The following is a 12,440-nucleotide window of genomic DNA, read 5'->3' as shown; positions in this document are numbered from 1 at the left end:
GGGGTGAACTTGGGTGTTTGGGATCTTAGCTCCTATCTTAGCGATTAGTGTCTGTTAGCCGTATATTTATTAATCCATATACTGTACCATACTCAGATACTAGTATGACAGGTCTACAACAACACGGCTAGAGGTACAATTTCAACAATGTTAACGTTGATAGATAGATCAGGTCTTAACTTACGGTACAGAGATTATGTGGAACTACATGTATGTGTTACAACTACAATCTACAATACACGAGCTACTACTAACATGTACACATACCTTGGATCCAAGGTCAAGACTGATTTTCTTAGACAAATACAACATCCAAGCTCAGTTCTGCTGACAATGGGTTACTCTCTGATTGGCTACTGTCATTGGCCAATCACGGCTTACCTACTTATCCGGGTAATTTATGTAAGCCCCTCCTCCATATGGTCTAATTACTAAATATGCTAATTACCTATATATCATGGCCGTTACAATATTGCCAGATAAGAGACCGGCGAACTATGCCATCGAGCTACAGTGCAAATTTAGTGACACAAAGAACTTGAGGATTAAAGTCCTGAGGCACTCTTCAAATCTGACACCCCCGCCCAAAAAAAAATCAATTTCTTTGATGGTTCAAGTTTCAAAGTGCGGTAACTGCTCTATGTAAAGCTGGGTGACTTTGTAGTTTGGACCCTCTACTACTAGTTGTATTGAGTGTCAACAAAAAAATATATACTATTGCCATACTACCTCAGGAAAAATAGCAAAGCTGGGAAGAAAATTTCTCAATCTGATAGGAATTGCTACAACGGAAAGGCGATTGGTCAGGCATGATTTATTATAAAATATGACCTTCTTCAAACATTCAGCCAACATCCGATTGATGGAGCAACAACAAACAGCATGACATTCTTACAGTAAAAAATATGTTTTTGTACCCTATAGTTGATATCACTTCATTCATATAAAAATCCAGTCTATTCACCCCACACTAGAGCACACAGTCATGTACTCTGATAATATAGTCGCTTGTAGCTCAATAGATATACATGTACAGGATATGCGAATAGAAAATACAGTATAAAGTTAACCTACAGTAAGTTCTAACATGCCTATCATACAAAGAGTTTTGCTAGACATATCTGATCATCTAGCCTGTGTTTACACAAGCTCTCGGCCGGAGGTTACTGACCCCTACCCCTGTAGAGGATGGCGGTCACAGGACCGGCTGGCCACTAGGAGCGCGATTCGTCAGGCTATCTGATTATCTATTTGTACATTTAAAAATGATACCTTCGCTCTTTAAACGTTCTGTCAACAATATCAATCCCTCCACCGTCGATTTGTTATTTGACTGAATAAATAGATAAAAAGATCTTTACTGCAAAAATAAAGTTAGAGACAGTTGTACTAACAAAGGTCTCTACAAAGTATCACAATATGAGAAAGCAGATGTATTACATTTCATAGTACAGAGGGTTCACACTGCCAACCCTTTCAAATAGTCTGACTACGATGGGAAGCCATTGATGTTATACCACAGACAAGACAATAAGATATACTTCCCTCTTCTATAGCCTGTATACAAAATGTAGGAGAGAGGCAAACTAAGTAAAATAGTTTGACCAATTGCTGACGTCACATATCCCTATTTATAAAGTCTTTATGTGTAAATGAGGTCACGTGTCTGTAACTCTCGTGGGTTTACGTTAGGAAGTGATCAAACATTATTTACCCTGATGAAGGCGATAGTGGTCCTTGAAAATTTGATCCTTGTGTACCCTTTGTGTTGGATAAAAGTTTAGCATTGGGCAAGTAAAATAAGGCACTTGCAAGCCCCAACTCCTACACATTATAATGAAAGCTCATCTGTGTTGGTAGTAATCATAATACTACTTTATGAGAGGTATAAAGCAGGCCATATACATCAGGGCACTCCAGCCATCACTCAACAGAGACAGTGGGCGTTATAAACTTCCTGGCACGTTTGACCAATTGCTGACGTCACATATCCGTAATGACACGTCTAAATAAAGTCATGTGTCTGTAACTCTCGCGAGTTTACGTTCGGCAGTGATTGGCCATTATTGATCCTGAAGAAGGCGACAGTGGTCATCAAAAATTTGATCCGTGAATACCTTAGTGTTTCGCATTGTATTATTATTATCCTACACATTATGCTTAGGTCCCAATTGAAAAAAAAGGCCCCGCTGAGAAGTTGACAGGCTGTTTTTTTTTGCACGTTCGAGTGTGACGACTATGTGGCCCCATGGGACACCCTGCTGCTCCTGTGTTATTTTGGGGACTGGCCGGAACCCGAATCATTTTATCTCGGACTTAAAATCAACGCAGGACCCGATAACAAATACACGCTGTGAGCTAATCGTGCGAACACCGGGAAGTACCCCCCAGTAACCCGGCAGTCCACCGGGACAAATTTTTGGCTCAGGGACCAGCCATTGTGACCTAAGCATTAGGCAGGAAGATCCCGTGGAAGGTCATGCAGGCCTGAGCGGGGCTGGGCACCTCCGCAGGCGCCACCTCGGCAAACGTCTCCCCGTCCAGGACCAGCAGGAAGACAGAACGGTCCTCGCCTGACAACGACTTCACCACAAGGGACAGCACCACTCCTGGGGAAGGCAGGATGTAATGATCAGTAATGTGAACATTTAGGGATCATGATGAGTTGCATCATTGTCAACTCGGACCAATCAACTAGGATCAACACCTTTGACAGTTGTTAGGGTTGGGATTCGACCTCGGTGTTGGATTATGGTTAGGACTCGACCTAGGTGTTGGATTAGGGTTGAGATTCGACCTAGGTGTTGGATTAGGGTTAAGACTGGACCTAGGTGTTGGATTAGGGTTGGGTTAGGGTTAGGGTTTTTACTGCAACTCGACCTAGGACTCGACCTAGGTGTTGGATTAGGGTTAGGGCTTGAACTATGTGTTGGATTTGGGTTAAGACTCGACCTAAATGTTGGATTAAGATTAGGACTCGACCTGGGTGTTGGATTAGAGTTAGGACTCGACCTAGGCGTTGGATTAGGATAGGACTCGACCTAGGTGTTGGATTAGGCTTAGGACTCGACCTAGGTGTTGGATTAGGGTTAGGACTCGACCTAGGTGTTGGATTAAGGTTAGGACTCGACCTAGGTGTTGGATTAGGGTTAGGACTCGACCTAGATGTTGGATTAGGGTTAGGACTCGACCTACTTGTTGGATTAGGGTTAGGACTTGACCTAGGTGTTGGATTAGGGTTAGGACTAGGTGTTGGATTAGGGTTAGGACTATGTGTTGGATTAGGGTTAGGACTAGGTGTTGGATTATGGTTAGGATCAACCTGGTTGTTGGATTAGGGGTAGGACTCGACCTAGGTGTTGGATTAGGGTTAGGCGGGTATCTCACTGGACTGCAGCAACTTCCGCAAACATTGAAAATTTGCGTCAATTTTCCCTTTGGAGTCACATTGACATGCTACACACAGGTAGAATACATGACCTCTACAAACAAAATGGCTCCCATTGTGGTGTGCTTGAGTTGGTGAGACTGTGTATAAACTACCCAGGCTCTCTGGCTCTAAAGAATAACACAGCAGACAATTTTGATGCAGCTCAGCCAAAGCAGCTGTACAAAACTCCATGCCTAGTACATGGCAACCTCCTTAAAGCAGGACCCCTATTGCTTGATTTGTTGGCTCGCTCGCGTAGGGGCCCTGCTCTTCAGCGATGGTAGACACGGTTCTGGTGCCGTCGCCACCAAAACAGCTTCAGCCAATCAGAGGGTTTGCTTAACCTCATCTCAAGTAAAAGCGCAAAGGACGCTGGGAAGCTATCAACCAATCAGGTTACGTCTCACATCGTTACCTTAGGTTCAGAACAAATTAACCACCAAATAAGGATAGCTCATTGATTATTCATGAGCAACTGTCAATAACGGCGCCAGAACTGTGTCTACCATCGCTGAAGAGCAGGGCCCCTACGCGAGCGAGCCAACGACGAATCGAGCAATAGGGGTCATGCTTTAAGGAGGGTGGCACACGGACATCTATCTAGTACCTTCATCCTCAGCAGTAGCTCCTGGTGCTGGCACAAAGATAGGCTCCGAGGGATAACACCCTGTCTCCTTCCACGACTTTGACGACTTGGTCTGGATGTCCCCCTTTATCAGCTGTAAATAGGGAAAAAACATGACACAGGCATCCACAGAACATTCGATCCAATACTGATCCAAATTTGTTTACATAATTTGAACTGCTTGTAACAATCTATAACAGTCAGTGATGTGTAGTTTTTGCCTACTTTAATTTTTGAATCCAAAGTAGACTTGACCAATCAAGGACTACCATAGATGCATGATATTGCCATACATAATCATACAAAAAAACATGTGTTTCATATCTTTACCCTTTTCTTGCCCTCTGTCTTTATAAAAAAACAGGCCTACTTTAGAAGGCTATCATTTTGCTGCTCTAATTTCTCTATGTTAAGTCTTCCTACAGATTTCACGTTCACTCCCTTTTCACTTCCCTAAAATTTCATTCATGATAATTTCGCCACTAGCACTCAATTTGTAGGACCTAGTTTAGTGTTCAAAGTAAGAAGTAAGCATTGTCAGATTTTCTGCGTAAAAATTTAGGCCGCACCAATTTAAATTCTTTGTTCTCCAATTCTAAAAATAATATTAAGATGCAAACAAAGCCTGAGGGAATGTCTGTACTGAAATGATGCACACAGTTTCTAGAGTGAAGAGAGTCAGACGAAAGTTTTCACCCCAGCCTTCTGTTTTTGTGACATCCAATTGCTGAAATTTTACATAAAAATCTCTGAGGACCAACAAATTAAATGGTACGGCCTTAGCATGGCCTTCTTAATTCCTTAATACTCGTCTCTTACCATGTCTATTTGCCCTGAAACTCCATAGAAGAACTGGTATTTCTTCCCATTATAGTGGTCGTAGTTGATTCGGGGGAGCTCCACAATGCCTGGCATGAAACAACAACATTTTAATTGATTGATTGATTGATTCATTCATTGATTGATTGAGAATATAGATAGATATGTAAATATGTAAATATGTAACCCTAAAAAATACATTACAACTTGCGATAGCCAAAAGTACAATAAGGAACAAGCTGGTTGGGCTGGTCATACATGTACCTGGACAAAGTCTTTCCGGGGTACAGAAGACGGTTCCATCCTCCCGAAGAACTGCGGAAGCCTCGGTGTCAACCAGAGTCACAAGATTACCCTGGTCAGAAGCCTGATAGAGAAGACAAATGGTCATAAATTGATCAAAGCAGCAGAACACAGAGGTCTTAAGTTAAGACCCGATTCACACTCGGAAAATTTTCTGAAGTACGACAATGACTTACGACAAAGTTGTACGTCTTTGGTGTATGGCACCTTTTTTCCTGGGTGTGTCTTTGTCCTTTTGTCCTGTGCCTTGTTCACCTTGGAGGTAACGTACGCCGAATTCATAAGGGCCATAAAATGCATATCATACAACGCGCAAGGCCGGTTCACACCCAGGAGAAAGGCGCCATACACCGAAGACGTACAACTTTGTCATATGTTGTTGTCGTACGTTAAGAAAATGTTCCGAGTGTGAATCGAGTCTAAGATTCAAAGTTCCCAGGCAAAGAGGTGCTTTCGCTATTTACATTTCATGCCTTTCATTTCATTCAAAAATAGTGTAACGCTTGAAATGTTTGAAGTGGTTTTTCAAAGTTTCCACATTGACCTCTCCCCCGTGACATGGCAAATATATGTCTCCAACGTATTACTACTAAATGTATTACATTTCTCTTCTACCAGGAATTTAAGTCCCTGCAAAAATGAATAAATTCACAGTTGCTTAGCTCCCCCCTCAAAGTAACCTACCTCAGCAGCCTGAAGAGGCAGGACGTATCGTTTTGCCGCAACAATCTCGTCACCTAAGGGGTACTCTGAACTCCTTAGATTCTCCAGGTACAAGGCGGTGACACCGTCTCCATCCTCATTACAACAAAGATCGACCACCAGCTGTCCATCCTCCTCATACGTGTTGATGTGGTGGAATGCGAAGAAGGAGTCAGACAGGTACACGGTGGGCAACACCTTCCCGGTCTTCTTCTCAATAACGTGGAATCGTGTCTGTGGAGAGCATTAGAGATGCATAACAGTGTTGGTAAGTTCTTTTTACAGGGGTCTTGTTTTGTATGTGTGTGTGTGTGTGTGTGTGTGTGTGTGTGTGTGTGTGTGTGTGTGCCTGTACAGCCGGCACGCCATGTGCTTCACAGAACACGAATCGAACAGTTTTTCTATGCAGTTCGAATCGATCCGCGGTCCTTAGCAACGCGTTGCTAAGGAATCTCTCCCTGCAGAGCAGAGAGATGAAATTTCATCCGACTTTGACAGCCCCGCGGAGCCTGTTTGGCGGTCTTTTTATGAATGTTGCGTTATGTGTACCAGACGGGAATACCATGTAGTCTCGATTTCATTCATTTTCTAGGGGTTTTACAACGATTCTAGTTAGGTTCGTGCTCATATCCGTTATATAGTGAAATCATGAACATGTCAGTGCCGTACTGAGCTACATTTTTGACAAATTTGAATTTCGGGGGAATTGCATTACGCCCTCGATTTTATTTTCAGTGACCAGTACGTCAGAATCTTTCAATCTTCTAGTTTACCTCTTCTAAAAATCTTGTTGGTTTGAAATTTGGACGGGTTTGTAATTTCATTTCTACTGAGGTCACATTCTCAACTGTTTTACACCAAAAATGTTGCAAGGCGTCGGTGTAGTTGGTTTGAGTGCAGTCGACTTTTGGCAAAAGTTGCGGTACCGAAATGCCTGTCCAGTATTGTCAAAGGAAGCCTACAGCAACTTAATGCGTGAAGACGGGCTGATTTCGCAAAGGCTATCTTAGTTTTAAGGTTACTGGTACATAAACATAGCGGTGCGGGTCTGGCGCGCGCGCTCTGGAACGGGCATGGGCGCCGGGGCTGACGCGTTCTTTTTTAGAATCAAAACGACGCCTCTGATAAAGTGGCATTGCGCGATTTAGCAGGAAGCCCATTTCGCACTCGAAATTGATAAAAAATTATATACCACCTAAAAGTACAGATTTTGATTTATTCTACGCAGTACATTTCTTTTTGTTTTTAAATCGAAAATAGCGTAAAAACTCGAGGGGGATTTGCTCTAAAATCAACTGATTTCAGGTCATACCATCAGAAGGGTACAGGTAACAAATCGGTTCAAAAACTCTATATTAGTGAAATAGAAAACTTGAAAATTATAGATGCGATGAAATATTGAATATACATAGTTGTAAACTCAAGCAACAAGCTTTGTTGTAGGTAGTCCCGAAGCCCGGGGGTCATGGAACGTACAACTGGCTCAAAACGCCGCGCGGTTCGGTATGGTACTTAATCAGAAATTTTGAACTTAGATTTATATGACTTTGGGCTGGTGTATTTACTTAAAACTCGGAATTCATAAACGGGGGACCCCCTAAAACATAATTCTTGTCATAAATGTAAGCCTTGTGAAACGATGATCTGTCCACAGTAGATAATTACAAAAAAGGTCGAACCGGGCGCGTTCTATTCTGGAATCAAAATTATGACATGACCATGTGCGATTTCGGGGGAAATGCATTACGCCCTCGAAATCTATCACAAGTCATATACCACCAGAAACTAGAGAGTTTGCTCTTTTTCACGCACTACATTTCCTGTTGGTTTGAAGTCTACAACTGGATAAAAATAAGGGGAGAACATACACGAAAATAACCTGATTTGGGGGCGTACTGCTGACAAGAAAGTAATAAAATATCGGTTTAGAAATCTATAGGAGTTGAAAACAAAGCTAAAATAGTGTAATTAACTTCAAGTCAAAATGATTTACAGTGATATACTCCCGCAACAAGCTTTCTTGTAAGGGGTGTTGACGCCCGGAGTGATGGAACGGACTACTTTCTCTCGCGGAAGGAAAAGAAAACTGCATAGAACTCTCGGCATGGCGTGCCGGCTGTGTATGTGTGTGTGTGTGCATGCATGTGAGCGTGTGTGCGTGTGTGTGTGCGTGTATGCATGATTGTATGCGTGTGTGTGTGTGTGTGTGTGTGTATGTGTGTGTGTGTGCGTGTATGTGTGTGTGTGTGTGCATATGTGCATGTGTATGTGCATGTGTGTGTGTGCATGTGTGTGTGTGCATGTGTGTGTGTGTGTCTGTGTGTGTGTGTGTTTGTTTGTGTGTGTGCGTGTGTGTGTATGTGTGCGTCTGTTTGAGTGTGTGCCATTTTGTTTGACCACATATTTGTGGTCAGCAATTTTGAATTAAGGTCTGGATCAGCGCTATCTCCAGGTTTAATCATTCCATCCCATTCATTGTTTGGGAGCCCATATTGTTAATTTTTGTTGCTAAATCCCTCATTTCAAGTTTACGAAAATACATTTTCATTAATTTCCTGCCATGGTGTCCAGATTACTTTGTACGTACAGGGTGAATTGAGAAAATTTCGTTTCACCGGCACTTCAAGAAGAACAAAAGGTAAAAATGTGATCTTTACCTTAACTTCAAACAAAAGATGATTTCATTCTCTTCTGAAAGCTTTCGAATTTTCCATCAAAATCACTTATTTAGAAAATGAAAATTACTCTACCGGAGCATCGTTGTCAAACTCCATGGCAGCAGACACAGATTTTCCTGATGTGAACTTAGAAAACATCAGTTTCCAGACGTTAATGTACATGGGCTGTTCCACGAAGACGACATAGTTGTCCGTCAGACCGAAGCTGTGGAAGTAACTCGGCCTCGTCTTAGACTCCTGTGGAACAGTGGCAACCATGTACGCTTTCTGGGTCGGGTTGTTCCTTTCCCCTGAACAAAGGAAATTGATAAGATATTGTCAATACATTTTTTTCTCACACAATGGTAAACCTAGCCCAGATGCTATCCTCTGTAGTAACCGCTGGCTCGATCTTATCGCTTGCTAACCACAATTTGAACATCTGTACGAAACTAAGTGTGTTATGATTTGATTTGATTCATAATTCATTTGGCTGTAAAAAAGTACAGGCAGGGCTACCCAACTAGCCGAAGGCTATTACAGAGGGTGAGCCCTGGGAACAGTATTCAATATTCAATACAAACTTTCACAAAGCACGTCAAAACACACATGAAGGCGTACACAAAACGCAAGACTAAAATACAAATAAGATACAAAATAAACAAAAAGCAGCACAAAACTGAAGTCCATATGGAAAAAAAATGCACAAGACTGTGTTATGCCCCCATTAAGGCAGTTTAGCTGTATGCAAACAAACAAACCTTGATGTTCAATATTATTAGCCAAATCATTTCATAGCAGATACATGCCTTCATCAGGAATGGGCATCTTGACCAGGCCAAAGAGGCCGTCTTTTCCGAATCGTGACGCCATGTTGTAGATCGTTCCATCCCGGTCTGTGTGGGGGTGGGCTGTCATCAGGTTCAAGGCCACGTACTTGGAACGGTCCACCTGGTGATAGAACAAAGGAGGTATGATAGAATAAACAAATATCTTGTAGGGAAATACAAGCATTTGCAGGCAAACGTGTAGGATATTTCCCTCCCTTTGCAAATTTTCCTCAGCCTGTCCTTCAGAAGATTTTAAAGTTAGTACAGTACTTTTATATTAGTGACAAACTGCTGCAGTGGTACGATACCTGTACAAAAGTCATGTACCTGATGTTACGTTTATGTATACAACACGGTGTATTCCGAATTGCCTGAGGTACCAGCCCAACCGCAGGTAGGATCTGACCTGCGGGAGGGCTGGGACCTAGAGTGATGTGGAATACACCACCCCCCAAAAAAAACATTTCAATGAAAAATATGCCAGAAGTTAAGAGAATTTTGTGTCCGGAACACCCGTATCGAACGTTTTCGCGGCCCATGCAGGTATGATACAAAATTAGGTACGCTGGCCTACTGCATGTAGGCCTCAGCAAATAGTGCTTTCACCTTTTCCGGGTCTGTTTCCAGAGTCTGAGGGTCGACTCTCCTCATGAGCGGCGTCTCCGTCATAGCGTAGACTTCATCTCGGACCTGCATCAGGTTCACGTTGCAGTTATCGGAGGGTCCGGATCCGGTTGTATCCCAGAAGTAGGAGAAAAACCTGTCAGCCAAAAAAGGAAAAGAAAAACACATTGGTCGCCTCCAAAACATAAACATAAAACATGAACATAAAACCACCGCGAACATTTCTGCATTTACAGTATCATAGGGTGTGAAAAGAGAACATGACTTAATAGGTTTTACCAACATGTGCATGTTGTTTTTAGTATTACATTTTCACCTTGAAAAGATGTTCTTGCAGGGGTCTGGATAGGAGTTTGTTCCAAACTCGGTGACGACAATCCTGTTCTGTTGTTGGGCCAGAACGTACGAGTCGCTCCGCAGAAAACGGTTTTGATACGTCACTTTTGAACTCTGTAATGAGTGGTGAAAAGAACTACTGTAAACGGCCAAAACTGCGCAAGGAGAACGCTCAGGGTACTGAGTGATATGACCAGTGTGAGTGGATCAAAACTTACAGTCTGGGACGGGTTGACATCTTGAAAAGGTGATAGTTATGGCTGTCATAAATCAAGTATAGAAACGGGGAGATTTCAAAAACTTCCTATCGACCAGTGGGTTTGTCCATTTTGTCCAGAGGCAGTTGAAGACCAATATCACTTTTTGATTGTATGTCCCAAATATTCTGATGTACGTAATTCACTATACTGAATGCTATTGTCGGATCTACCAGGATTTATCTCAATGGACTTGAATAGCAAATTTAAGTACATAATGGAATGTGACAACCCATGCATGGTATATTGGGAAGTATATCAAAGAATGTCTAGATGTTAGAAACTCCTCCAACAATTGTAAAATCCCATTGTCATCCCATACTACTACACCATATTGTATAAGATAGACTAATTAGCCTAATAGAATATTATCTATGTACCAGTGAATGCCATACTTTGTACCTTGTACAATTGTTGTGCAATAAAGTTATTATTATCATGTCAATCATTCCACAAATGTGGCAAATCTGAATATATGAATAAATAGATATCTGGCCATGGTCTATGTGAACAGGTGGTCACTATTCTGGCTGGCTGATATGATTTGGCCCTCTTAGAGATCTTCTTGGAGATAAGTCTATTCCTACCTCTATGTTGAATCGGTGAATGAGGGACAAGCCATCAAACATGTGGTTGTAGGACTGGCCGCCGACTTCAAACTTTCCGGGACCGACCCGCAACAAACTGCCCTTCAGCCATTCCGGGATTTCACCTTGTGGAGTTTTAGGATGATATTAAAGAAGAGTCATTAGGTTTAATTGAAAGATACAGTGTAGCATATTTGTAGGAAATAGTTGTAATCATTTACAAATGTAGCAGGTTTATGAGCCCACTACATTCAAGTTTGTCCAAATTAGCCTTGGTAATGAGCGACGTTGATGGGCTTTATACAGACTTATAATAACTAATGAAAGAGAGTAACATTGATTCTAGTAATTGACATATACACTTACATCATTGCACTTGAATGTACAGTCAAGTGACCGTTTATCTTTGTTGTAGTTTTATGTACTAAACTGCATTAAAATAATTAATTACATTCAGCATGATTTACAACTCCACTATGGACAGAAAATGCGGCCCAAAACAGTGGACAAAACAGTTCTGATCAAACAGCATCATGTTTTCTGTGGCCCGGACTGGATCGCTCTTTCCACCAACCCAGGTATTTACAGTCACATATATATGTAGCCAAACCTTTGACATCAGCTTGTAAGGGCTCAGCTGACTCCTCCACTGTCTTGAAAAGAGCATCCATCTGAGAGTGTTGACTTAAGGTCCTGTGTAAGGGGAACATTTGTCATTAGGCCACAGCAAGTAAATTCTTTTGATGACATCTCCTGCAGACTCGGAATGTCTATTATTATTTCTGATAAAGGACTAGTTCTACCACCCCTAGATCTAATACAATTACATGTACTTCCTGTCACTGCTGCATGTCTGACCTTTGTAGCGACACCATCTCCCCATTCACCTCCTGCCACTTTCTAGATGTATTCAAATAACACACAAGAAACACAAAGATCCAGACATACCGAAAACAAAAGCTCCATACACACAGAGGCACAGAACTTATAATATTCTTACCTTAACAGCCTAGCACATGCACAGACACCAGGATTTGATCTGGCCAGAGAAAAGAGTCCACCTCCAACAGACTCCACCAACAGTCTGTAACCTGCTTTTTTTTGGCTCGCAAGGAGCTTGAACATTCGGTTGTCAACAGAACTCGAGGATTCAAGTCCTGACGCACAAATTTGAACAAACACAAAAACACCTTAAGGTAAAAATTGTGGGAGCACATATACTAGTATACCATTACGCCTAATATACATCTACCTGCAACGTTGCCGCTGC

At 42.0% G+C, this 12,440-nt stretch overlaps 1 protein-coding gene and 1 long non-coding RNA gene across 2 annotated transcripts in view; both read right to left on the bottom strand.

Moving 5' to 3' along the window:
* Window positions 1–12,440, bottom strand: part of LOC136448898 (uncharacterized) — a 136,448-nt gene that overhangs the window by 969 nt on the left and 123,039 nt on the right. The window lies entirely within an intron of this gene.
* Window positions 800–11,900, bottom strand: LOC136448875 (carotenoid-cleaving dioxygenase, mitochondrial-like). Its single transcript, XM_066448568.1, has 11 exons — window positions 11,781–11,900; window positions 11,171–11,295; window positions 10,307–10,440; window positions 9,973–10,126; window positions 9,346–9,487; window positions 8,630–8,847; window positions 5,862–6,113; window positions 5,139–5,241; window positions 4,875–4,963; window positions 4,038–4,149; window positions 800–2,609 (listed from the first exon to the last, which is right to left on the bottom strand). Exons 1-11 carry the CDS (start codon window positions 11,878–11,880, stop codon window positions 2,446–2,448), a joined length of 1,593 nt encoding a protein of 530 aa, XP_066304665.1. The 5' UTR covers window positions 11,881–11,900; the 3' UTR covers window positions 800–2,445.

Source organism: Branchiostoma lanceolatum, chromosome 1, assembly GCF_035083965.1.
Source record: "Branchiostoma lanceolatum isolate klBraLanc5 chromosome 1, klBraLanc5.hap2, whole genome shotgun sequence".
Taxonomy (NCBI): domain Eukaryota; kingdom Metazoa; phylum Chordata; class Leptocardii; order Amphioxiformes; family Branchiostomatidae; genus Branchiostoma; species Branchiostoma lanceolatum.
Note: the sequence above shows the minus strand (reverse complement) of the source record. Positions and strands in the feature narration are given on the sequence as shown.